Source organism: Callospermophilus lateralis, chromosome 14, assembly GCF_048772815.1.
Source record: "Callospermophilus lateralis isolate mCalLat2 chromosome 14, mCalLat2.hap1, whole genome shotgun sequence".
NCBI lineage: Eukaryota > Metazoa > Chordata > Mammalia > Rodentia > Sciuridae > Callospermophilus > Callospermophilus lateralis.
This window is the reverse complement of record NC_135318.1, coordinates 24,480,324-24,508,062: the sequence shown is the minus strand read 5'-3', so window position 1 is coordinate 24,508,062 and position 27,739 is coordinate 24,480,324. Positions and strand designations below refer to the sequence as shown.

General features: G+C 33.8%; 1 protein-coding gene across 4 annotated transcripts in view; it reads right to left on the bottom strand.

Annotated features, from left to right (window-relative positions):
- Window positions 1-500: 500 nt before the first annotated feature.
- Window positions 501-27,739, bottom strand: part of Slc30a6 (solute carrier family 30 member 6) — a 42,888-nt gene continuing 15,649 nt past the window's right edge. For 3 of the 4 annotated variants that reach the window (XM_076832568.1, XM_076832570.1, XM_076832571.1), the window contains 10 exons: window positions 24,739-24,804; window positions 18,351-18,431; window positions 17,017-17,052; window positions 16,000-16,094; window positions 13,951-13,999; window positions 13,167-13,286; window positions 10,013-10,115; window positions 8,609-8,656; window positions 7,136-7,204; window positions 501-1,071 (listed from right to left, as the gene is read on the bottom strand). In XM_076832568.1, coding sequence (XP_076688683.1) covers window positions 571-1,071; window positions 7,136-7,204; window positions 8,609-8,656; window positions 10,013-10,115; window positions 13,167-13,286; window positions 13,951-13,999; window positions 16,000-16,094; window positions 17,017-17,052; window positions 18,351-18,431; window positions 24,739-24,804 — 1,168 coding nt within the window. In that variant the 3' untranslated portion in view covers window positions 501-570. The remainder of the gene's footprint in view (window positions 1,072-7,135; window positions 7,205-8,608; window positions 8,657-10,012; window positions 10,116-13,166; window positions 13,287-13,950; window positions 14,000-15,999; window positions 16,095-17,016; window positions 17,053-18,350; window positions 18,432-24,738; window positions 24,805-27,739) is intronic. The other variant, XM_076832569.1, reaches the window with a different exon arrangement.

Sequence of the window (27,739 nt, the reverse complement as noted above, 5' to 3'; positions counted from 1 at the left end):
TTCAAAAATTTAAATTGTGCTACATAGTAGAATGTACCCCAAAATTTCTGATAAAAATTTTTGCTTACTTTATAAGATATAATTCAGGAAGACCTCAAAGAAAAAATGTAGCAAGTAAGTTTGGAAAAGCTATAAAAGAGCCTTTTACTTTTCAAATGGCATTTTTGTCCTTTCCTAAAATGTATATTATTTAAGAAGCATGTTTATAAATTTTACTAAAGAAAATATTGTCTTCTTAGTAAAGTGATAGATCCACTCCATGAAGTGGCTCTCTTATAAAGGTAGGGTCGTATCACATTGCAGTCAGCTACAAAACCAAGAATAGCAAAATTCAAATTTAGAGAAACACACTTTCTAAAGGAAGTCTATTTAAAGACTATAACATTTACAAGGATCTCACTGCCACAAAACATTTTACAAAAATATAGTTTATAGGTTTCATGAAATGTGAACAGCCTACTATTCTCTAACATTTCGTGTAAATGATTGAACAGTCGATGCAAAGTTGAATTACTAAATATATTGGAAGCCTAGGAGTCAATATTCTTCATAAAAATAAGTTAGAGTACATCATGGTCTTGGTTGTCCAATTCTATTGTTATTTCCATATCTACTTGGTATATTTGTAAAACCAGTCCTGAATCCTTGGGTGGCTCCCATTCCTGGAACTCCAAGTCCTTGATTAAGCATACTGCTATAGGGTGTATGTCCATGATTAAGACCCAAACCATAGGGCCTTGTTTGTGTGTTTAGAAGAATAACAGGGCTCACATTTTTTCCAGGGGTATTAAACGAAAATTCTGGAGGTGGACTACTATGTTTAGCTGGAGTTGATGTGACAGGGTTAGAATCATCAGTACTCTTTAAAAGAGGCATTGGAATTATGTGATGGTCTGAAAAGTTTAGGACATTGGCTGCAACAGGCCCAGACAGTAAGGCCGGCCTGATCCAATCATCCTTGAAAATTTGAACAGTCAAAGTAGATACAAGAGTATACAGCCTGTTGGTGACATGAGCAAGAACCATTTGTTCATTTGCATCTCGTCGAATTCTTACATGCACTGATCCAGCCTAAAAGGGGCAAAATCATAAGAGAACACTTAGAATTATATTACTGAAAATTCCATTAGAAATAAACAATTTACTTATGATTTGGTCAGTTCTTGGAAAATTCTTTAAAATAAGAGAAAGCATAATGTCTTGCTATTTCTGGAAGACTACTTACTGATAATTATTAATGTAAAAGTTGAAGAAATAATTTCTGACTATTTAAAATATAAAAAATTCAGTTAAGACAAAGATAGGTATAAGTTAAAACACATGGCAGAAAAAAATAAAGTATATGAAAACATGGTGGATGGGAACAACAGGTAAGTATTAATTCCAACTGGAGAAGACTTCGAAAGAAGACTGCATTTGACCTAGGACCGATGATTAAATGGAATTTCAAAAAGTGGAGAAAGGAATTTGGTGCTGAAGGAAGAGCAATTAAAATACATGGCATACCTATTAAGAATAAGCAATATTGTAATTTATACTAATATATAAAGAAGTACAAACATTTTGAGGGGCAGAAGAAGGAACGATAAGAAGAAAGAGAAGGGGCTGGGGCTGCAGCTCAGTGGCAGAGCACTTGCCTAGCATGTGAGGAATGGGTTCAATCCTTAGCATCACATAAAAATAAATAAGATAAAGGCATTCTGTCCATCTACAAATATAAAACATTTTTAAAAAAGAAAAGAAGAAAAGAGAAGGGGGGAAGATATGTAGGTAATACATTAAAAAGTTAGGCTAATACATGGCTCTAAAAATGATAAAGAAGTTCTGATTTAATAGCATTCAAATAGAAGTGAAATAATCTGAGTTTGGAAAAAATGTAGGTATGGATGACTGGTAACCAGGTAGGAAATGACTGCAATAGTCTAGGTTTGAAATGAGGGGAGCTGAGCTACAACAAAAATAGTGGTATCAGAGAGGAACAGATGGATTAGTCACACTCCAGAGGTAGAAGTGAGAAGACCTGATACCACCTGGTACTAATAGATGAAGGATATGGACTCATCTGAGATGAGCTCAAGGTTTCCATCCTAGATTCTAGAAGGATAGAGAGCCATAGGCATTACATTTATTAACCTGAAAAGGTGTTTATCATGCATTATATTTTTCAAGTAAATAATAAAATGTAGGTATAACAATGATCCTATTTTGGTTAAAACACACTACAAACAGAAAAATATCAAGAAAAGCAATTATCTCTATATGGCAAAATTATTAAGGATTTTTATTCTTTGTGACTTACAAGTTACAAGTTTTTAGTTTTCTTTTTTTTTCTTTTTTTTAAAAGACAATCTGCAGCATGGGAGAATTTTTTTTTTTTTTAAGAAAGAGTGAGAGAGAGAGGGAGAGAGAGAGAGAATTTTTTTTAATATTTATTTTTTAGTACTTGGCGGACACAACATCTTTGTTTGGTGCTGAGGATCGAACCTGGGCCCGCACGCATTCCAGGCGAGCATGCTACCACTTGAGCCACATCTCCAGCCCAAGTTTTTAGTTTTCTAATAGCTATTATTTGCCAAATAAAAATATGTAATGAATAAAATTAAATAAAATGTCCAGCAAACATGCTTTGTTGATTTGTAGATAAAGTCAGATTTAAAGTAATTTTTAAAGTTATTACAAAACATGAACTATACATAATTAGCATCTAATTACAATGTGTGTGAATCTATGACTTGAACATTAATTATAGAATACTAATACAAAAGCTATTGTCAATCATAACATAAAAAAACCCCTTATATTCCTTTAACATGACTTGTAGTTAATTACTTTTAGGTAAGACAGGCCATGTATATAAATCAAGTCATCTTTGGGCTGGGGTTGTGGCTCAGCAATAGAGCACGCATCTCACATGTGCGAGACCCTGGGTTCAATCCTCAATACCACATAAAATAAATAAGTGAAATAAAGATATTGTGTCCAACTACAACTAAAAAATAAATATTAAAAAAATAAATCAAGTCATCTGTAATTCTCTCTTTGACACTATCATTTTGTGGTTTGACACGGAATGCAAAGTAATCAAAACAAATGAAAAACCATTCCAGGATATGAGCTTGAACAGTTTCCTATGAGTTTGTTACATGTGTTAATCTAAGGTTTTTGTTACATACATTTTAGGCAGCTTAAAAGCCTGTTAATTTCCTGGGTCTTACTGAGGGACTATGTAGGTAGGTATGATTTCTAGATAATAAAATTCTGAATAGTTTAGATGACTATATTCTTTGTGTTCATAAGCCATCCAGCTTAAGAAACATTTGTCTACTTATTTATTAATATGATCAGTATAATTAAAAGAATGGTTAAAAATGAGCTGTAGAACTGGAGGAATATAAGTTGGTAGAAGGCACCAAAACACAAAAAATGTGATTATTTTCTTACAAAAATCACTTCTAAAAATTAATCTTAAGGAATAATAACAGATATGTGTAAAGATCATTCCACCAAATGTTCATCCCATCCTGTTTAGGAAAAAATAGAAAACCATCTAAATGTCCATTTGGGGATTGATATAATAAAATATGGCATATGTATATAATGTAAAACTGCAATTACTAAAAATTATGTTGGGATTCTTGGAAGATGGCAGTGGTTTTTGAAATCCCCAAATATCCTTGCAAAAAAAAGAAAAGCTAAGACAACAAAACTGAAAATCTATGAACAACATCGGCCAAAACAACTTAAGGGCTGGGAGCTAGGGTTGTAACTTAGTGGTTAGTGCTTGCCTTGCATGCATGAGGCACTGGGTTTGATCCTCGGTGCCACGAAACAAACAAACAAACAAACAAACAAATAAATAAGATATTGTGTCCATCACAACTAAAAAAAAAATGTTTAAAAAATAAACAAAAATTTAAGGGCTGTGGTTGGCTTGGCAGTAAAAGCATTGCCTAGCATGTGTGAGGCACTGACTCTGATCCTCTGCACCATAAAAAACAAACAAACAAATAAATAAATAAATGTGTTTGTGTCCATTTACAACTAAAAATAAAACAAAAGCAAAACCAAAAAAACTACCAAACTTAATAACATTGGTACCCCTATGAAGTTACAAATATAAGCGGTAAAACCTGCAAGACATCAGAATCTGTGCAGGAGGAACAAGAGGAAGTAACAGGATACCTGACTGACCTAAAAACCCAGAAGCAGCTAAATGGCACTTAACAGAAATCTAGGACAGTCAATCTGAGAAAGGTAGATGAAACCAGGAGGGGCTTCACACATCTCAATCCTGGGTGAGTTCACTGGCTCTGCCATAAGTCTGAAGAGCTGTAGGAGCCTGAGCCCCGAGAACTCTCAAGTAGCCAGGCAAAGCTCCCTTCTAGGACAAAGCCCAACAATAAGTAGAAACAACTGGGAAGAGAATCCAATTGAGTAGCCCAGCAGAGACAAAGGATAAAGGAGATTCAGATGTAGAATAGTTAGGAGGAAAAAACTCAACAAAACAAAAATGTTCAAAACTTTATAAAATCATCAAAAAAGGGAGCTCAAACCCATGATTTTATATGGACTATTTTAAACCAGTCCTAATTATAAAACACAGGAAAGCTAATTTCTCATAAAAATGGACAACAGAAAAGAATCAAGGTCAAAAATCACATAAAATTACTATAAGAAAAAAAATGTAAAAGAGATTATAAAAGATGATCGGAAAGACATAAGTATGAGGGCTAAGGTTGCGACTCAGTGGTAGAGTGCTTGCCTAGTATGTGTGAGGCACTGGGTTCAATCCTCAGCACAACATGAAAAATAAATAAAATAACTATGAATGAGGTAAAAACTATTACCTGCTTTTTCAAAATAAGTCAAAAGGCATGAAACAAGAACATGAATCAGAATTACAAAATGTGGAAATGAGATGACAACTAAAATACAAGGAAAAACAAAATCACTCCAGAAATGAAGATTATACTAGAAGAAATGAAAAAACAAGTAAGTATACCTTAAGAAAAAAAAAGTCAAAAAGAAGAAAAAATTTTTAAATTGAAAAAAAATTAAAAGATGATAAGGATTTTGGAGAAAATAACAAATATGAAAGAAAGGCAAAGCCCCAACATGCATAATTCTGGAAGAAGGAAACCAAAGCAAGAAAACAGAACACATATTAAGAACTATACTTAAAGAAAATATTGTTTAAAATTATTTTTGAAATAGCATTCATCAGAGGATACACTATACCTGAAATAACTGACACAGAATGAGCAATACCAAGATTGATCTTTCTATCTACCTACCTACTTACTGATCTATGTATCTATGTATCTATGTATCTATCTATCTATCTATCCATCTATCTATCTATTTTAGTTTTGAGGATGGAACCTAGGCATGTTAAGCACAAGCTCTACCACTGAGCAATACTCCTAGACCCTTTAAAGAAAAAAAGCTGGAGGGCATCCAAGCAAAAAGATAGTCACCTATACAAGGAAAAACAATAAGACTGTCATTTGGATTTGTCCAGCAGTGCTTTATGCCAGAGGTAGATGAGGTAATGTATTTAAGAAACTCAAGAAAACAAACTGCACTAGTGATTTTATATCCAACCAACTGATTTTCAAGTATAGTGTCTACAAACTTTTCAACATTTAAAAATATTGTTCTCATTAGCCCTTTCTGAAGAGTTTATCAGAGAATAAGTTTTAGATATCTGAAATGACTAGAGAGGGGAAGAGTGGGTAGAGGCAGAGGTGACGCAGCTATTTTTCCACTGAGTGCATAAATCTGACACTAAAGATTACAAATTTGGTTGATAATCTGAATTGTTGGACCAGCTCTGATCTGCCCACTTCTGGAATTTGTCATGTTAGAAAAATAAAACCAACTTTGCTTTTTTAAAAATTATACTGTAGAAGAGTATTTAAGGACATAGAAAACTTTATGATATAATAAGTAGACTGAATGAAATCTGGACTCCCTCCTACTGTCTCCCCACACTATAAGGAAAAGCCTGGGTAAGAATTTTAGCTGTCTTGCTCCAATACTAAATCCCAGTCTCCTAAATATTGGCTAGCAGCACAAAGTTTGTGGATGTAAATAACCAGGTTTCAGGGTTTTAAAGATACCTTTTTCTTTTTTTTTTTGTAGTTGGACACAATAACTTTATTTTATTTATTTATTTATTTAATGTGGTGCTGAGGATCGAACCCGGGGCCTTGCACATGTGAGGCAAGTGCTCTACCGCTGAGCCATAACTCCAGCCCCTTAAAGATACCTTAATAAAAATCCTACCAAAAAAACAGTGAAAAGGGCAAATTATAAAATAGAATGGTCTCATTTTCTAAGGAGAACCAGTTTAACTATAAACACCAAAATTTCAACAGCAGTTTTCTCTACATAATAGGGTGATTTAAATTTTAGGGGGAGGATATGTTTTTGTATTTTTCTTGTCATTCTGACACAGGAATGAAACCATGCCATAATAAAATTTCTCTGGTATTGAGGTCCAAACTGGATTAGAAAATATGGAATTTTAGCTGGGCATAGTGGTGCCTGCTGTTATCTCAGCTACTTGGGAGGCTGAGACAGGTAGATTCCAAGTTCAAGGCCAGCCTGAACCACTTATTGAGATCCTGTCTCAAAAAAAAAAAAAAAAAAAAAAAAATCATTGAGGGTGGGGTAGGGTGGTGACTGGAGATGTAGCTCAGTGATTGAGGGGTTGAGCCTGGGTTCAAAAAGACAAAAGGAAGTATGGACTTTTATGTTGAAGCAAGTTGTGTTACTGCAACTCTTTAACATGCTCAGCAAAATCTACAAAATTAGAACTATGGTTAAAAAGACATAATTGTATTTTTTACTTTTGCAATATTCTCATATTAAGGGAACACTGACTATGGACTTGTCTTTTCTGGACAGTCCAGTATTAAGATCAGCAGTAGTTTGAAGGTTAAAAAAATAATTAGTTAATAAAAATTAATAAAAATTAATTAATTAATCTCAGGTAGGTAACTGAATCCAAATTTGGATTTGAAATGGAAATCAAAAGCGCTACAAAAATTCTAAAAAAACCCCTTTTTCAGTTTTAGAAATTAAAAACTATGTTTTAAATTATATTTTAAGTAATAAGTAGAAAACATACCAATGAGCCAAATCCTAGGGTCCAAAAATGTTCATTTCGGACTTCTAAAACTCCATCCAAGGTAGAAACCTAATCAAAAACAGAAATAGGTTATGAGAGTTATCTGCATTTGACATATGAAACACATTTCAGTCGCATTATGGACTTAATCTAAGCTTAGAATATTATGGTGAGCCCTGCACAAGGACACTCAGCCAAGAGAAGTACTAGGCCACCCAAGACACCTTTTTTTTTTTGCATCAGGAATTGAACCCAGGGACACTTAACCACTGAGCCATATTCCAAGCTCTTTTTTATATTTGATTTTGAGAATATAATTTTCTCACTAAGTTGCTTAGGGCCTCACTAAGTTATTGAGGCTGGCTTTGAACTCACAACCCTTCTGCCTTAGCCTCCCAAGTTACTGGGATCACAGGCATGCACCACTGTACCCAGTAAGACACCATTCTTTTTTTTTGGTACAGGGGATTGAACTCAGCAGCACTCAACCACTGAGCCACATCCCCAGCCCAATTTTGTATTTTATTTAAAGACAGGGTTTCATTGAGTTGCTTAGCATCTCACTTTTGCTGAGGCTGGCTTTGAACTCACGATCTTCTGCCTCAGCCTTCGGAGCCGCTGAGATTACAGGTGTACACCACCTTGCTCGGCAAGATAAACATTCTTGATTGCATAGTACTGTCCCAATCCTTCTAGAGTCAAATCATGACTACTAAGTCTTACTCTCCCCTCACTTCAATAGCATATGCTTCTTTTAATTATACCTACATGGCACATATTTATATTTAGCATTTGTGTATTAGTTTTTTTTTTTTTTGATCTTCTCAATCATTCCTTCCCTGGATTTCCTTATAATAAATCTCCATACAACACAAAATATTATTTGAATGTGGGCTGTCAGGAAATTCCAAGGCCAGACATAAAATGTGTGGCTTAAGTACAGTAGCATAGAAGGCATATCCAGTGTCAATTTCACAAGCTGAGACATGTGGACAGCTATGTTGGAAGAAGTGACCTTTGTGATACCAACAACCAGGAGTTTAGAATAGTACCAAGATAATTCACCTATCTTATGTCTTTATTAGGAAGCAGGCTGAAATTTATAACAATAGAAAGTCTAAAGTCTAGATCAAGATGTCAGGTGAAGTAATTAACAGGTAGATGTAGACTCTGTGTTTACAAAATTCTAAATTTGAATACATTGTCAGAAAAAAATCACAGCATTTATAAAATTAATCAGGTGGTCTTTAGGTCATTACCTTCCACACTTATTTAAAGTGAATTTGTCTTCCATACTGAGCAACTCCTCAATTTATTTTCCATTTTTGCTACTATGTTCTGACTCTGTTATTACAAAGAACACAAACTCTCCTAGAGTAAGATTTTAGGTAGGTTTCAATAAAATATTGTATGTACCCACTCTTTTAATTCCTAACATAAATTAAAATGATTTTATTTATCATTCCATCTTACCTCTCTGATAAGTTTATCCAACTGACCAATAACATGTGGTGGTGTTGTCTGGGGGAAAAAATAAAATATGAATAGCCTATGGAGAAAAATAATTTTGTAACCATGGTCCTGAAATCCCTCCATATGGATTTTTTTAAACTTAATTAGCATATCCATCACCTCATAGTTTTTTCTTTAGTCTTATTTTGATATCTTTATTTATTTTTATGTGGTGCTGAGGATGGAATCCAGTGCCTCACACATGCTAGGCAAGCGCTCTGCCACTGAGCTATAGCCCCAGCCCCCTCCATATGAATTTTAAACCCATCTTTGGTTTTCACATGTGCCCTATTGTGATTTAGAAAAGTAAGGTTTCAACTGGCTCACTAATAGAACATCACTAATTGGTCCATACTCATAATGTTATCTCACAAAGAAGAGAAGCTGCTATTGCTAGAACCAAATAAAGCTCAAAGAACCAACCAAGCAATAAAAAGTCTTCAAGAAATGGTTTGAAAAGTAACATTTTGTAAGTGCACAGGACTCTGCAATTCTTCTTCGTCTTTTTTTTTTTTTTTTTTTGGCACTGGGAATTGAACCCAAGGGCATGTTATCACTGATCTATATTCCCTGCCCTTTTTATTTATTTTGAGACAGTGTCTCATTAAGTTGCTTAGGGCCTTGTTAAGTTGCTGAAGCTGGCCTTGGACCTGAAATCTTTCTGCATGAGTCACTGATATTACAGGTGTGCACCATCATGCCTGGCTTAACTTTAAAATTGCGATCCTCTTGCCTAGGCTCTCAATTTGCTAGGAGTACAGCTGTGTCTGGCTTATCCTATTGTTATTACTGCTTTTAGAGATGGAGTGACTGCCCATAAATTGAAAAAGAAAAAGACATGAAGGTAAGAGACAGAAGGAAGACCATTGCTTACATACCTATCTAGCCCTAAGAAACTGTTCACCTTTCTAGTCTGGGTCTTGTTTAATGTTTTTACTGTTTTAAAAAGTAGAAATTCACCATATTTACATCTGAAATTTACATTTCAATGATCCAAAGACAGGAAATAAAAAAAAATCATAACCAGATTACATAACAGCTAAGACCTATTTACTGAGGGAAAAAAGATAACCCCCCATTTTTTTTTTTTTTTTAAGGAAACATTACCTGAGGCAAATAATTTTTAAGTTCATGATTGCATGTCACAGAAGCACAGGAGGATTTGTGCCTACTTTATGGACTGATGAAATCCCACCTGGTTCTTACTATATGGATTTCAGAAAGTATTGTTTGACTTAATTGCTAATTAGAGTCCTCTAGTTAATAAAATTTTCATAATAAATCATTTTTTTCCTATAAAATTTTTAGCAACCATAGTTTCAATTGGTAGAACATGGGTAAACATGCATATTCCAAGAACCTTACCTGGAGTAGCACTTTTCCACTGTACACACTCATAGGATACATGGTACCGAATGTCATCAGGGCAATGGCTATTGCAGACGCAGTGTCCACAGCAAAGTAATTACTAAAAAGAAAAAAAATCCAAATCTTAAATGTATGCTTCACTAGGCATCTCACAATTCAATCTACTGACCACTAATTATTTAAGGCAAGAGGATCTTTCTTATCACAAATGGCCCCTACTGACAAAGGAGCACCTTAAAGGAGAAAAAAAGTTTCTATCTAGAGTCCCTTCCTGTTAAATTACAGCAGAAAAACAATGAATAATTGTGCTAATTCATTCGGAGAAAGGATAAGAAAAATGTAAGCATTTTCTCACTACATATATTTCAATCTACTTGTCAACTAGAAAGATTTCAAATATATTTGCTTGAGATACACAAATAAAAAACTTCAACTAGTAATTTCTGATACAGAGAGACTAATGGAGTTCATCAATGATTCTATCAATTTTCCTGTAAACAATAATTGTTTTGATAAAAAATCTTCAAAATTCTCCGGAGTCTGTTATAGCAACACTGTGGATGAAGAACAACATCTCATGAACAATTCAGACTTTGTTGAAATTCTATTAAGAAGACAAATGAAATGTCAATGGTTACAAGATGGTCTTGTCCTTTTAACTTTTTGCTATATGCTGGGACTAGAAACACAAATAAGGCAACTCCACCTTAGAAAGAGCAAGAATACACATATGAAAAACATGAAGTACTTTGTGTATTAAAATAAAAGTTTCTACATGGTGTCATGGATGTTCAGAGGAGTGAATGATGCAGCTACTGGGGTGAGGATGATCCAGAAAGTCTAATTATGAAAAAAGAGGTGAGTCTTCAAAGACAAGTAAAATAAGCAGGGGGGAAGATATTCAAAACAGTAAAAGCAGCATATGAAAGAGCATTAAAACCCTGATATAGCAATGAAACCACGAACGATGTGGTATAGGCAGATGGGTGGCTAGATAGGTTGGCAGGAGCTTGCCTGTATAAGACTCCATGCTAACAACTTTAAAATTAAAAAAAAAAAAAAATTGTGGTGGTGCTGGGGATGGAATCATACTCTACTATTGAGCTACATCCCCAGCCTTTTTTCCTCTTTTTATTTTGAGACAGGGTTCTGCTAAGTTACCCAGGCTGGCTTTTATGATCCTCCTACCTCATTCCCAGAGTTGTTGGGTTTATAGGTGTGTAGCACTGTTCCTGGTAACAACTTTGAATTTTTACCAATATATAAAGGAGAGGAGTTTAAGGTGGAAAAACATTATGTCTAGATTAGCAATTCTGAATAATCATGTTAGTAGTAAAATAAACAATAACAGGTGATGGATGAAAATTAAAATTAGAAGTCTAGAAGACTGTAACTTCATATCATGTACAATCACAAAAATGCAAAGTTATACTTCATGTATGTGTGATTTGTCAAAATACATTCTATTGTTATGTATAACACAAAAGAACAAATTAAAAAAAAAGAAGTTTAGAAGAGTATTCTAATTAAGTCAAGGTAATGATGACAAAGGCCTTAATTGGGTCAGGAATAGGAAAGAGAAGACAGTAAAAAATAAAGAAAAGACTAAATAGGACTTGGATACCAATTAGAACTTATTTGGCGAGGAGGGAAAGGGGAGAAGGTAAGAAAAGCAGGTATTTGAGAATACACTGGACTGGGTGAAGTGGTACATGCCTGTAATTCCAGCTACTTGGGAGGCTAAGGCAGGAGGATCACAAGTTTGAGGTCAGCCTTGGCAATTAAGCAAGACTTCGTCTCATAAAAAAAAAAATAAAAAAATACAAAGGGCAGAAGATGTACTGAGAATTCACCTAGTACCACAAAAAACATAAAACAAACAAACAAAAACCCCCCAATATATTGAACTTCCTTGAAAAAATTAAATATAGAAATACCATGTGATCCAGCAATTCCATTTCTGAGTATATACTTCCAAGAATTCCTATTTCATAGTGGTATTATTTATTGTAGCCAAAAAAAAAAAAAAAAATAGAAATAATACAAATGTCCACTGATGGATGAACGAGGAAAACAAAATGTGGTATGCACATCAAAATGTTATTCAGACTTAAAAGGGAGGAAATTCTGACACATGCTACAACATGAATGAACCTTAAAAACATTATACTGTGTAAAATATGCCATTTACAAAAAGACAAATACTGAATGATTCTATCTATATGAGGTAGTTAAGAGTAATCAAAATCAGAAACACAAACTAGAATGGTGGTTGCCAGGGACAGTGGGTAGGGGAAGACTGAAGTTATTGTTTAATGGACACACTTTCAGTGAAGGGATGATGAAAAGTTCTGGAGATGAATAGTTGTGATGACTGCAGAAAAATATGAATGTACTTAAAGCCACTGAACCGTATATGTCAAAATGGTTATGCATTATGTTGTGCATCTTTTAACACAATTTTTAAAAAACAATCTATTGGAATAGAAAATAATAGTATTCACTGAGGGTGGGAAATAAAAGAAAAAGCAGCTTCAGCAACAGGGGAAACCAGTGAGGTAGACATGAACAGAAGCCAGGAAGATAAGCCTACTGGAATTCAATAGAGATCTAGGCTAGAAATAAAGATCTTGAAATCCTTGGAGGTAATAAGTATAAACAAGTAATTGTAGATCAGCTTTAGGAGAGCATAAAAACAAGAATAATACAATTTAGGAAAGATTCTAATAAACACCAATATTCAAAGGGCAAGAGAATCATAGAATTATGTCAAAATGTTAAAAGAGCCATAATATCTATTTCCTAAAAGGCTTTAAAAAAAATTGCTTCACACCTGCTTCCTCTTTTCCCTCTCTCAGCAATAGCAGCTGTAGCTTAGATCTCTCTTACTGTCCTCTTCTGTTCACTCATCAGGTCAGCAGTGGGGAATTTAAATCGTTTTCCAGTCTGCATTATAGATTGTTGTGAGAAATACTTATTGAGCCCAATTGCCTTAATTTTTCAGATGAAGACACTTGATGACAAGACTTGACCATAGTTACACAGGTCATTAGCAAAAATGCTAGAAACCTGACTCCAATCCATCCTGCACATGCTCTTAAATGCCAGGCCCTGGAATCTAAACACTTGATGGCAATAAAAAAATACTTACTTAATTTCAATTAGCATGTATGTAATACAAAGAGCAAATGCTCCAGCAAGATCAATCAAAACAAACGGATTCATTCGGGGAAGGAAGATACTGCTAAGTCCCGGAATAATTCCACACAAGCTATGAAAAAACAGAGTATTCATTAGCAAAATTCATATAATACTGATGAAAACCTTGTAAAAAATAACTTGTATTTTATGATATTTCTTCAGGGAGGGTACTGGGGTGCTTCAGCACTGAACTATATTACATCTCCAGTCCTTTTTATTTTATTGAGACACAGTCTTACAAGGTTGCTGAGGGTTCTGCTAAGTTGCTAAGGCTGGCCTCAAACTTGTGATCCTCTGGCCTCACCCTCCTGAGTCCCTGGGACTATAGGCATACACCACTGTACCCAGATTGATAACTTATATTTTAGTTCAAATAATATACCTCGTAAAGAAAACACAAAGGATTTGGAAACAAAACTTCTATATAATCAAATAAAAAGAAAAGGGAGAATCAAATATGTGAGATTCATGCTTTAATCTTAGCAATAAATAATGTTAAGTCCCCATGATAGATGTATTTCTTTTTTTAATTAATTAATTAATTTATTTATTTTAGTTTTAGGTGGACACAATATCTTTATTTTACATTTAGGACGTGCTGAGGATAGAACCTAGTGCCTCACACATGCTAGGCAAGCACTCTACCACTGAGCCACAACCCCAGCCCTGATAGATGAATTTCTTGTGAATATTTAAAAAAATTATGGATATCATGAAACTTGATGCCATCTTACCTTCGACTAAGATCTGCAACATGCTCTTGAAGCCAACTTGTACTAGCAGCTTTAAGAAGAAAATACTTGTTATCTATATAGAAGAATAAACTGCTTCTAGAAATACTTTTCATCCTTTTAAAAGTAAGTTCAAAACAGTGACTGCATAAAATTACAAAAGAAAATCCTACTCCCCAAATTTATGGGAAACTGCATTTCCACCTAGTGAAAATAAAACGTAGATAACCTTTTTACAAGTAAATTTGGTTATATGTATCAAAGCCTTTTAAAAAAACTATGAACTAGGGGTGTAGCTTAGTGATAGAGTGCTTGCGAGGCATGCACAAGGCCCTGAGTTCAATTTCCAGAACTGTTAAAAAAATTTTTATTTTTAATCTAGTTCATAGTTACTTCTTTGGGAATTTATCCTAAAGGAAAAAATAGAAATGCAGTCCAGGAATATGATATAGAAAGGTGATTACAGAATTATTTATAAAATGAAAATTAGGAGACAGAATACTATGCAAGTACTCAAAAATCACTTGTTTAAAGAGTATTTAATGAGATTCTGAAGACATACTGTTCTGACATAGTTAAGCAATATTAAGATATAATGTTAATAAAACAGCCAGGCATAAAGTTGCAAATGAGTACAATTTTAAGTATGGAAAATAATTGTATGTGTACAAAGAGAAAAAGTGAAAGGAATAAAATAGAAATGTTAACAGATGTTATCTCTGAATATGAAATTGTGTACAATACAATTTCATAACACGAGGCTGTTTAAATGTGAATGGGCATTTTCAGAAAACTTTATTTTTTTATTATTATTTTTTTTAGTTGCCAATGGGCTTAATTTATTTATATGTGGTACTGAGAATCAAACTCAATGCCTCACACATGCTAGGCAAGTGCTCTACCACAGTCACAACCCTTGCTGCTTTCTTTTCTTGATTGTCCCATTGTTTAAGTTAGAAAGACCTAAAAAAAAACTCCTGTCTATATCTACTTCTGTATGCTTCAAAGTGTGGGGTTTTTTTTTTGTTTGTTTGTTTGTTTTTTTGGTCCCCAGTCCTTCTTATTTTGAGACAGGGTCTCACTAAGTTGCATAGGGCCTCAAAAAGTTGCTGAGGCTGGCCTGGAACTTGTGATCCTCCTGTCTCAGCCTCCTGAGACCCTAGCATAAGGTGTATGCCAAAGCACTTTTTTTTCCCCTCGTGCTGGGCATGGAACCCTGGATCTTGTGCATGTTAGACAAGTGCTCTACTACTGAGCTATACCTCCAGATCCACATATCTGCTTTTGTTTTGACCTCACTACATCACTTAGTGTTTAACACTACAGGTTAGCAGAATTTCAAAACTTGAAAAATTTTGAAAATTGCCAATAATTAGCACTACTAAAGTGAAAAACCAATCTGAACTTGTAAAAACTTCAAAATAAAAGAATATTTCAAAAGAAATAATTCTGTGCTACTTTGAAATATATGTCAAAGGAAAATTCTTAGAACTTATTTCTTTACAAAATACAATTGTTTCCAATTAGCACACCAACTATTCTAAGTATAATGCTTCCTAAAAAGACGTACAATAGATTTTTCTTAGGTAGATTACACATCTAAAATCTCAGAGTATTTGGTAAATGTAATTTTTCATCACATAACATTTAATACATACATCAGTTCTATTTTTAAATAATACTTTTTAAAATAATACTTTTTTAAATAATACTTTATTTTAAAGCTTAAGCTACTGAGGTTTTGTGTTTTTTTAAAATTTTTTGTTAGTTGTTGATGGACCTTTATTTTATTCATTTATTTATATGCGATGCTGAGAATCAAACCCAGTGCCTCACACATGCGAGGCAAGTGCTCTACCACTGATTCACAACCCCAGCCCAAGATTTTGTTTGATGATTGCTTGAAGAAGACTTGAGAACCTTTGAGGTAATTCTCCCTTCTCTTCAGAATATACTTTCTTGTTGATTTAAGAGTTAATGAAACAAAGAAAAGACCTGTTTTAATGAGAAATTATTTGGATTTTTAAAATTAATAGTAAATAAAAAACATACCTTCAGAGACATAAGAAAATGGTTTATTCCGAATAGAAAGCATGGTGAACAGGTTGAAAGAAAGAGCCACAAAAGTACCAACTAATAATCTTCCCCTAAAAAGAACAACAGTAACATATTCACCTTTATTTTTCTTGGAAATATTAATTTACAGTTTCAGAGTGTAAAAAGACTAAGAGAAGGCAAGATAAGAATGGTCTGCTTCAGTGGTTTGGTATTTCTGGAGCCAAAATCTGAATATGCCTACATAATCCATGTCCTGTCTACTATCTTACCTAGGACATAAAAGGAATCAGAAGTAACAATATTTTTTTTTAACTTTTAAAATTTTTTTGGTACTGGGGATTGAATTCAGAGGCACTCGGCCACTGAGCCACCATCACCAGCCCTATTTTGTATTTTATTTGGAGACAGGGTTTTGCTGAGTTGCTTAGCACCTCACTGTTACTGAGGCTGGCTTTGAACTCTCAATCCTTCTGCCTCAACTCCGAAGCTGCTGGAATTACAGGCGTGTGCTACCATGCCTGGCCCAACAATATATTTTTTAAATATAATTAATATTTATATAAATATTGTAATTTATGTAAATACTAATGGTATTTGGTTTACAATACATGGACAAATCAAACATTTGAGTTAATTGATCAGAATAAGTAAGGCCCATACAGTTGGCAACTATATAGGTGATTAAGTACAAATTTAGGTGGTCATATTTGAACTTACAGAAGACTAGAGAGAACCGGCTTAGTGTGCTGACTTGAATCTGTAAATAATAAAGGATATGAAACCAAACAGACACACCTTCCTGTAGTATTAAAACATCTAGGGCTTGGGAAGAATAAGGTCAAGGGTGAAAAGTAAGAGTCGTGGGATTTTGTTTTTCAAATGCCTGTGAAAATGTATATTGTCACACCCTAAACTACTGATACTAGATAATGTAACTGTTATTGAATAATACATCATTGTAATCAAACTTAATAGTAGATTATATATATTATGTAAACAATAAAGTCTTACGTGTGGATCTCGGGCTGCTCCAAAAAGCGTTCTGCACTAAAAGAAAGAAAAATTTATTAAATAAGTCCTATAAATTATAGAACTAAAAAGCTATATTGAATATATAAGTAGTACACCTTAAAGTTCATAGTATCTTTTATTATTATTATTATTATTAGTAGTAATAGTAGTAGTAGTAGTAGTAGTAGTACCTAGGGGCAGTTAACCACATCCCCAGCCCTTTTTTAAAAACATTTTTTAAAATTTTGAATCATATTTGTCTCAGGGCCTTGCTAAATTACTGAGGCTGGCTTTGAACTTGCAATCCTCCTGCCTCAGCCTCCCAAGTGACTGGGATTACAGGTGTGCACCACCGTGCCCAGCTTCACAATCTTTTAACATTATCATCAACTATTGTGAGCAGTGTTGTAGCACAGAGACTCACAAATTATCCTTAATATGTAATGTCAATCTTTCTCTACCAATCCATTCAATAGGTTTGTAATAAACATCAAGAAATGTTTGACTAAGGTGGGATTGTGGCTCAGTGGTAGAATGCTTGCCTAGCATGCATGAGACACTGAGTTTGGTCCCAGCACCACATTAAAAAAAAAAAAAAAAGAAAGAAAGAAATGTTTGACTAGCTGAGTATGGTGTTGCTTGGAAGACTGAGGCAAAAAGAGTGTGAGTTCAAAGCCACCCTCAGCAAAAGCAAGGAAGGAACTAAGCAACCGATCCTATCTCTAAAAAAAAAAAAGAAATGTTTGACTGAATCTCTTTCTTTTATTAATTCTCGCCATGACTGAATTTAGTAACAATGAAGAAATACAGAAACTAAAAAAAACAATGGAAAAAAGTCTCAAAGAAGAAGAAATTGGGGCTGGGGATGTGGCTCAAGCGGTAGCACGCTTGCCTGGCATGCGTGCGACCCGGGTTCGATCCTCAGCACCACATACAAACAAAGATGTTGTGTCTGCCAAAAACTAAAAATAAATAAATATTAAAAAAAAAAAAAAAAAAAAAGAAGAAGAAATTGTAGTATTAAGCATTTCAAGCACTTCTTGTCTTAATTTGCATATCCTTTAAACTAAATGTGTCTCAATGGATTCTTTCATGTTCTCAAAGGTGACATAGGTAGGATTTAGAATAACAGACAGCCATCCCAGTGGTACATGCTTATAATTCCAATAACTCAGGAGGCTGAAGCAGGAGGATTGCAAGTTCAAGGTCAGCCTCAACAACTTTGTGAGACCCTGTCTTAAAAATAAAAATCTAGGAGTATAGTTTGGTGGTAGAGTGCCCCTGGGTTCAATCCTCAGTACCAGGAAAAAAAGTAATGGATTATACAAATGTACCTTTCTTTTAAAATAAAGAGGGCTCCCAACTGTGCCAAGACTGTGGAGGCAAATACAGCAAGAACTTCTAATCTTTCAAACCTGAAATCAGAAAATTAAAATTTTCAACTCACAAACCAGTTTATGTAGAACACATTTATACTTATTTATTCACTCATTAATATACATATGTGCAGTCTCTTATTAGTCAGACAATGTTAGAACAGAAGGATAACAAACAATGAAATTTAAAAAGAATACAAAATATATTATCAGGACCCACTTATAGCCCTTATTTTTCTAGAAATAACCATTATTATAATAATAGCCAACACTCAATTGACCTATCTTATGTTAGACTTTGTCAGTGTCTAACCTATTTCTTCACTTAAACTTATAAGTAATTATGAGAATTACTCTACCCCCTTCTTCTTTTCCTGAAAATATAGGGGCTTGGAACTTAAAAAGGAAAATAACTGTTCAAAGTTATATACTTAGCAAGTGGAAAAATAAGATTTTCAAACTCAGGCACTCTGCTTTCAGAGTTCATGATTTTAAGAATCTCGCATTTTATACATAATTATAATCCACTATAAATATCCTTTTTATATATATATATAATATCCTTGGACTATAAATTGGAGGTCAGGGGTGATTGTTTTATTCATCTTAATTCTTCCACAACACAAAGATTAATCATACCCAATAATTGTAGTAAATAAATGCTTAAGATTTCTTAAGGAAATAATCATGGAGGTTCATAAAAGAATAATATAATTAAGGATCTTCATTATGTTGCTGTCTGTAAGTGGAAAATGTTGTAAACAACAATATAACAGTATACATTATTAAAAACATAACAGAGCTTGGGACTGCGGTTATAGCTCAGCATTAGAGTGCTCGCCTTGCACACGTGAGGCACTGGGTTCAATCCTCAGCACCACATAAAAAAATAAATAAAACAAATAAAGTAAAGATATCACATCCATTTTTTAAAAAAATTTTTAGTTGTACATGGACGCAGCATCTGTATTTTGCTGATTTGCTTTTACGTGGTCCTGGGGATCTAACTCAGTGCCTCATACGTGGAAGGCCAGTGCTTTACTGCTGAGCCACACCCCAGCCACCCATTGCATCCATCTTTTAAAAAAATCTTAAAAAAAAAAAAAAATAACAGAGCATGGCACAGTGGCACATGCCTGTAATCACAGTGACTCATGAAGCTGAGGCAGGAGAAACACAAGTTCGGGCCAGTCTCAGCAACTGAGTGAGACCCTCAGCATCTTGGTGAGACCCTGTCTCAAAATGAAAAGGGCTTGGGATATAGCTCAGTGACAAGGCTCCCCTAGGTTCAATGTCCAGTGCCTAAAGAAAAAATAAAACAAAACAAAACAAAACTCAGAAGTGTATTTATTGACATGATCAGGTAAAAGTGAAAAAAGTAGGTTATAAAAAAATACAAAAATAAGTAAATGCAACAATGTTACGTGCAAAGATTGATAAGCTGATGTTAAAATGCATATAGAAATGCATTTTAAAATTTTAACATCAGAATTTTAATATCAAGAGAGACACAATCTTGAAGAACAAAATTGCAAGATGTATACTACCACATATCAAGACCTACTTTAAAGTTATAGAATTAACATAGTGTGGGAAAGAGAATCCAGAAATAGACCCATACATATACAGTCAACTGATTTATGAAAAAGAAGCACACAGAAGTAAAGGTGTTTTCCTTTATTAAAAAGGGATGCATCAATTGAATATCTATATAAAAACAAACATGCCTTGACCCCTGCCTCATAGCATACTCAAAAATCAACACCAGTTAGACTATAAGCTTAAATATGACAGGTCAAACAATAAGACTTCTCTGGCTAGGGTTGTGGCTTAGTGGCAGAGTGCTTGCCTAGCATGTGTGAAGCGCTGGGTTTGATTCTCAGTACTGCATATTAGTAAATAAAATGAAGACCTACTGATAACTAAAAAAAAAAAAAAAATACTGAAAACAACAACAACAATAAGACTTCTCTACCTGATAGCAGAGCAGAGTATCTTTGACCTTGAGGAAGGTCAGGATTTCTGAACAAGTACATGAAATGTACTAACCACAAAAGAAAAGAAAAAAAAAAAAAAACGACAAACTGAACTCATCATTGAGATTTTAAAAATTACATTTATGATAAAAAACTATTATGAAAGAAGATATTTAAAAATAAAGTAGATTGACTCTTATAGTTCAATAAGAAAAAGGCAAAACAGTTAAAAGACTTTAGCTAACATTTCACAGAAGAAGAAATCTGAATGATTAATAGACATATTAAAACATACTCAATCATCAGGAAATAATTTAAAACCACAATGCAATACCATTGCATATGCCAAAGTGGCCTTAAACAAAATGACAACTGTTAGTGAAATACTTAAAACACAGCCAATGGAAGTAAAAATTGGTGAAACTATTCTGGAAAATTATCTTTTAATAATGAGCATATGCAATCTTGACTAATTTGAAAGATACATACTCAACATAAAATGAGTACATAGGTTTACCAAAAGAAATGTCCAAGTATGTTTGTTTGTAATTTTATTTATAATAGCTGAAAGCTGAAAATCACCCTAATGCCTTTCAATAGTTAACCTGTCATATATTAATACAATGAAATGTTAGAGCAATGAATAAGAATGAACTACTATTATGTGAGATGCCATCTATATGATGTTTAGCAATATGCAAAATTAATCTGTAATGACAAAAATCAGAAAGTTGTACATTTTTGGCATACGAATGAAATTATGGCATTTTCTAGTAAATGGATGAAACTGGAGGCCATCATGTTAAGTGTAATAAGCCAATCCCAAAAAATCAAAGGCCAAATGTTCCCTCTGATATGAGAATGCTGACTCACAATGGGGGTGAGAGTGGAAATTCACCAGATTAGGGGGTGTGGAATGGGGGAAAGTGAGTGGGGATGGGAATGAGAATGACAGCAGAATGAATTGGACATAACTTTCCTATGTTCATAATATATTCAGGGTAACTCCACATCATGTACAACCACAAGAATAAGGAGTTATAATCCATGTATGTGTGATATGTCAAAATACATTCTACTGTCATGTACAACTAAAAAGAACAAATAAAAAATGTTAAAAAAAGAAAAAATTTGTATAATTTTGACAGGGTATGATTTTCAGAGAATTTGGGAGAACTTGCATTATTTTATATAATGATTTAGATAGAAGCTTTACAGTTGTATTTATTTATTGAAATTCATCAAAGTGCACAAGGATATGAGGAAACAAGATAGGGTCCCTATTTCTATGAAACTTATAATTTAAAGAGGGAGAAAGAAAAACAAATAATTTATTTGATAAATTCTGTACTGAGAATTACAGTAGTCTGATGTGACACAAGGCTAACTAGGTGGCTATTTGAGATTGTGTCATCCAATCACTTATGATAATTTGTGATCTGAATTACAAGATGGAGACAGTTCTCTGTGCTTTGGCGCATCCCTGTAATCTCAGCAACTCAAGAAGCTGAGGTAGGAGGATCACAAATTCAATCCTGTATCAAAATCAAAATGAAAAAGGGCTTGGGATGGATTCAAACTGAAAAGCTTCTTCTCAACAACAACAACAAAAAAATCAGTAACGTGAATAGAAAGCCTACAGAATAGGAGCAAATTTTTATCACATGCACATCAGATCGAGCACAAATCTCCAGAATTTATAAAGAAATCAAAAAACTTAATACCAAAAAACCAAATAACCCAATCAATAAATGGGCTAAGGAATTGAACGGACACTTCTCAGAAGATATACAATCAATCAACAAATATATGAAAAAATGTTCAACATCTCCAGCAATTACAGAAGTGCAAATCAAAACTACTCTAAGATTTCATCTCACTCCAGTCAGAATGGCAGTTATTAAGAATATAAGGGTGTCAGCCTAGTTTATATACAAACAGAGATATGAAACATTGTGGTATATATGTGTAATAAGAATTGTAATGGAAAAAAAAGTACATGTATAAAGACATGAATTGGCGTGAACAAACTTTATATACAAAGATATAAAAAACTGTGCTGTATATGTGTAACAAGAATTATAATGCATTCCATTGTCGTGTATTTAAAAAAAATAAAATCAATTTAAAAAAAAAAAAGAATGAAAGCAACAATAAGTGTTGGCAAGGATGTGGGGGAAAAGGCACACTCTTACATTGCTTGTGGGACTGCAAATTGGTGTAACCAATCTGGAAAGCAGTATGGAGATTCCACAGAAAACCTGGAATGGAACCACCATTTGACCCAGCTATCCCACTCCTCAGTTTACACCCAAAGAACTTAAAAACAGCATAACAGTGATGCATCCACATCAATGTTTATAGCAGCACAATTTAAAATAGCTAAATTGTGGAAGCAACCTAGATACCCTTCAATAGATGAATGGATAAGGAAACTGTAACACACACACACACACACACACACACACACACACAATGGAATATTACTCAGCATTAAAAGAGAATAAAATCATGGCATTTGCAGGTAAAGCATGGAGTTGGAGAATATCATGCTAAGTAAAGTAAGCCAATCCCAAAAAAACGAGCACTGGATGTGTTCTCTGATAAGTGGATGCTGATACGTAATGAGGTGTTGGGGAGAGCATGGGATAAATGGAGGAATTTTGGATAGGGCAAAGGAGAGGAAGGGGAAGGAAGGGTACACGGGGGTAGGAAAGATGGTGGAATGACATGGACATCAAGACCCTAGGTAGATGTAAGAAGACACGAATGGTATGACTCTACTTTGTGTAGAACCAGAGAAAATGAAAATGTGTACAACCATTTATATACAATGAATTGAAATGCATTCTGCTGTCATGTATAACAAATTAGAACAAATAAATAATTTTTTTAAAAAAAGGGCTGGGGATGTAGCTCAGTGGTAGAGCACCACTGGGCTGCTAAGGTACAGCATCCCCATTACTACCAAAAGGAAAAAAAAAAAAAGATGGAGCCAGTCTTACAAAGATCAGGTAAAGAGCATCTTGCTACAGCTTGAACCAAGGTCTAACACAAGAATGAGTTACTTGTGTTCAAATAACACAAAATAAGTCAGTGTGGTATACAGGGCTTCAGAATGGTAAGTTGAAGAGAAGTAGGCAGAAGCCAGCTCATGTAAGGTTTTTGTAAATTAGGGAAAAGAATGAAGATATAATTCTGTGTATGATGGAAAAGAATTAGATAGTTCTAAGTAGGAGAGTGAGAGTAAGATTTAAACCTTCTAATTGCTTTATGGAGAATGAAATATTATTGAGGCAAGCTCAGAAGCATGGGGAACGAGTTAGGATGCCAGACATTAGTTAAGGCACGAAAGGAAGGTAGCTTGGTCTGGGATGATAGCAGTGGACACAGAAATGGTTATGAGAGTTAATTCTGGGTATGTTTGTGGGTTATCTTGACATAACCTGCTGAGGGACAGATGTGGGTAATAAGAAAGAAAAAAATCTTAAAGTTTTTGTTTGAGGAAATGAGTGCTGGTGGCATTTACTGAGATGGAAAAAACTATAGAGGAATGTTTTGGGAAGAAACTGAGAATTCTTTCCTAAATTTCTTTCTTTCTTTCTTTCTTTTTTTTTTTTGCTTTTGCTTTTTTTTTTGATACCAGGGATTCAACCCAGGGGTGCTTAACTACTGAGCCACATCTTTAGCCCTTTTCATATTTTATTAGAGACAGGGTCTTGCTGAGTTGCTTAGGGGCTCACTAAGTTGCTGAGGCTGGGTTTGAACTTGCAATCCTCTTGCCTCAGCCTCCTGAGTTGCTGGGAGTACAGGTGTGCCCAACTGCACCCAGCTCTATGCTGAGTTTAAGACACCAACTAGACATCCAAGTGAAACTGTCAGAACTACCAACTCCAGGGAGTTCTAAGGCTGGAGAACTAGATTTTAGGGTATCATTAAATACAGATAATACTCCAAGTATGTGATTGATCAAATAAAATTCCATCTTCACCAATGCATATTAATACATATCACATTTACTTAAACGTCTAGAAGTTACATTTACATTTAAATCCTTCATACATTTTTTCCCTTCATACTTTCTCTAAAATAAGAGATTCTCAAATTATTAGAAAACTTAATGTGATTATTTTATATTAATATTTTTTTAAAATATAAAGATCTAAATGTGAACATTTTATTTTAATAAGATCTATATTTTAAATATTCATGTTTCTTTCCTAGAATCCTCTTAGAGGACACTTTTCTATCTACTTTCACTATTTGGTCACCATATCAGTAAATAGGTAGCATTTATTTTCCATAAATACAAGTACATTTATTTAGTACATTATTATTTTATAGCAGAAAATAGAATAATTTGAACTTACCCAAATGAATAGACAGGGCTAGGTTTCCTCACCATTACCCAGTAACTTATTAAACATGTTATTAAACTGAATAAAAAGACAAAATTTAGCATTAGAACACTGGAGGAGAACACACAGAAATGAATTTTTTCCTAAGCTGCTGAAAGTGATCAATTCTGGCATAGATTAAATTAATAATAAATTATTCTAATAATTTATAATGTAATGACAATTGCTATAATCTAATAATTTATAATCCTAGTACATGGTATACCTAAATGATGAGTTTTAACATGTGAAAAAACTGAATAAAGTTCTAATTCACTGTTAAGTTAAACAGAACTTAAACCCATGTTTTCTTTACACAATGTTGTTTGCCCTAAATGGTTTCCAAAGCCAAGAACAATTTTAAAAAGATACAACAATAATAATGATAATATATTTCATTGTAGCATATACATTTTAACATTGATAAGCTGTTTAATTTTTATCAAAATTTAAAGTAAATATTAATAACATCTAGATGGAATAAAATTATATTTATTTTTCTAAGTACAGTGGAAATTCACTACAAAACTACTTTCTGCAGTGTGAAATTCAGGTCACCAATATCTGTTGTATATCTAATTAAGCAGGTTTAGTTTCCCGATTAATATAAAGACATAATAACACTTCTATCATATGGATCTTGAAAGCATCTATGTCTAAGTATTTTATAATCCTCATATGGAAAACATAAAAGGTTTCATTAAGCAGATAGTCAACAGACTATCTCTGTAAGGAATATAATGATTCCTTACTTCTCTGTTATCAACTGTCTCTCATTTCTTTTCCCACCCATACAATGGGAACTTGTAATGTTCTTACATGACCCTGCTCCCAGGCCACAGCTGACTCTTCCAAAAGTAGGCACCTGACCTAAGTTCGATTAAAATCCTGCTCTAGAAAACTCTGAAATTGGAAATGCAACATTCTAGGCTTAATATGGCTGCTTCTTGTACAATCGAAATGCAAGTGTAAAAGTTGGGAGCAAAATTTGTATTTCTTTCTTTCTTTATTTTTTTGGGGGTACTTTGGATTGAACTCAGGAGCACTCGACCACTGAGCCACATCCCCAACCAATTTTGTATTTTATTTAGAGACAGGGTCTCACTGAGTTGCTTAGTGCCTTGATTTTGCTGAGACTGGCTTTGAACTCACAATACTTCTGCCTCAGCCTCCGAGCTGCTGGGATTATAGTCTTGTGCCACCATGCCAAGCTAACAGTTATATTTCTATTCCTGAACTTTGGAGCAGGGAAATAAGATCTATAGGAAAAAAAGTAGTTCAAAGGAGTCCAGCAAAGAAAACCAGAGATGAAAGATGGAGAGGACAAGTTAGATTATCCAGAGCTCTGTTCTCTGAACCCAGCAAAACTTCTGTCCTCAGATTCCATGCAATGCCCCTAACACTCCTGAGAGAGCTTCAGTGGGAATCTGATGCTTACAACCAAAAGGGTCCTGGCTAACTCCCCGAGTGTACTTCACATTCATCATCAAAGTTTTTATAGTAGGCTAACTTCATTTCAAATTCAATTAAGTACAAGAATTTGGTATTTACACTGAAGTTATAATGAAAATGTTTAATTCTGAATGGATAGATGGTTTTTGTGCTACTGGTAAATGCAGATGAAAATCCTCAATAATAGAAACCTAAAAAATTCATTGTGTGTTTCTGAATATTGATTTTTGAAAATTTTACCTTTAAAAAGTGAATGAAAATTTCTGACACCTTTCCTACAATTCAGTAATTTTAAGAAACAATTTAAAAATTTTAATAATCCTGAAATCAGGGTAAGTCTTAGAATTTATGATACCTCACTCAGTTGAACTGGAAGCCTTTTTCTTTTTCTTAAGGATATATAAAATAATTATGTCTCATAATTATGTGTCATAATTGTTCAGATCTAAGATTTGATGAAATATAGCAATACTGATCTACTTTATTTCCTATTACTATAAATATCTACTAAATCAATACCTATTCATTGATAAATCATTCAATGTTTAATTTTACTTATATGTATATATCAATTCTCAATAATCTCTATAGTTTAATAACATCATCATGGTATTAATGTGCTCTATTAAAATGTCTATATTCCTATATAAAACAATAACTTTTATTTACATTTAATACTCTAAAATCAGAAATTCTTTATTTTGTGTGTCTGAGACTAGTGAAGATCTAAATAAACCTAAATCACACCTCTTTTTGTCTCAAACACTATATATTGATAATTGAATCACATGGCAGATTATAGACTGCTAAAGAAAAAAAACTCACTGGATGCACTGGCACATGCCTGTAATCCCTGCAATTTAGGAGGGTGAGGCAGGAGGATTGCAAGTTCAAGGCCAGCTTCAGCAATTTAGCAAAGCCTAAGCAACTTAAGAGAGACCCTGTCTCAAAAAAAAAAAAAAAAAAAAAAAAAGCCTGGGGATGTGGCTGAGTGGTAAAGTGCCCCTGCGTTCAACACCCAGTACTGCCCCCAACAAAAAAACCTCTACAAATTAAATGCAAAGAGTTAGGAGATGTTATCATTTTATTTTACTATTTATTACTATTACTACTTATTATTATCACTATACCTGGTAACAGTATTATTCTAAATAATATTTTGAGCTGTGTTATTATATATATATATATATATATTTTTTTTTTTTTTTTTTTTTTTCCCCCCTTTGATAGCACTGGGGAGCCTTGTGTAACATGCTAGGCAAGCACTCAACCAACTGAGCTATATCCCCAGCCATATATATATATATAATTTTTAAACTCAGGGCCTTGTGTAACATGCTAGGCAAGCACTCAACCAACTGAGCTATATCCCCAGCCATATATATATATATATATAATTTTTTTTTTTTTTGTGGTACTGAGAATTTAACAGAGTACTCTACTGCTGGATTACATCCCAAGTCCTTTCTATTTACTTTATTATTTTTATTATCTCTGTACTGAGGATTGAACTTAGGGGTAC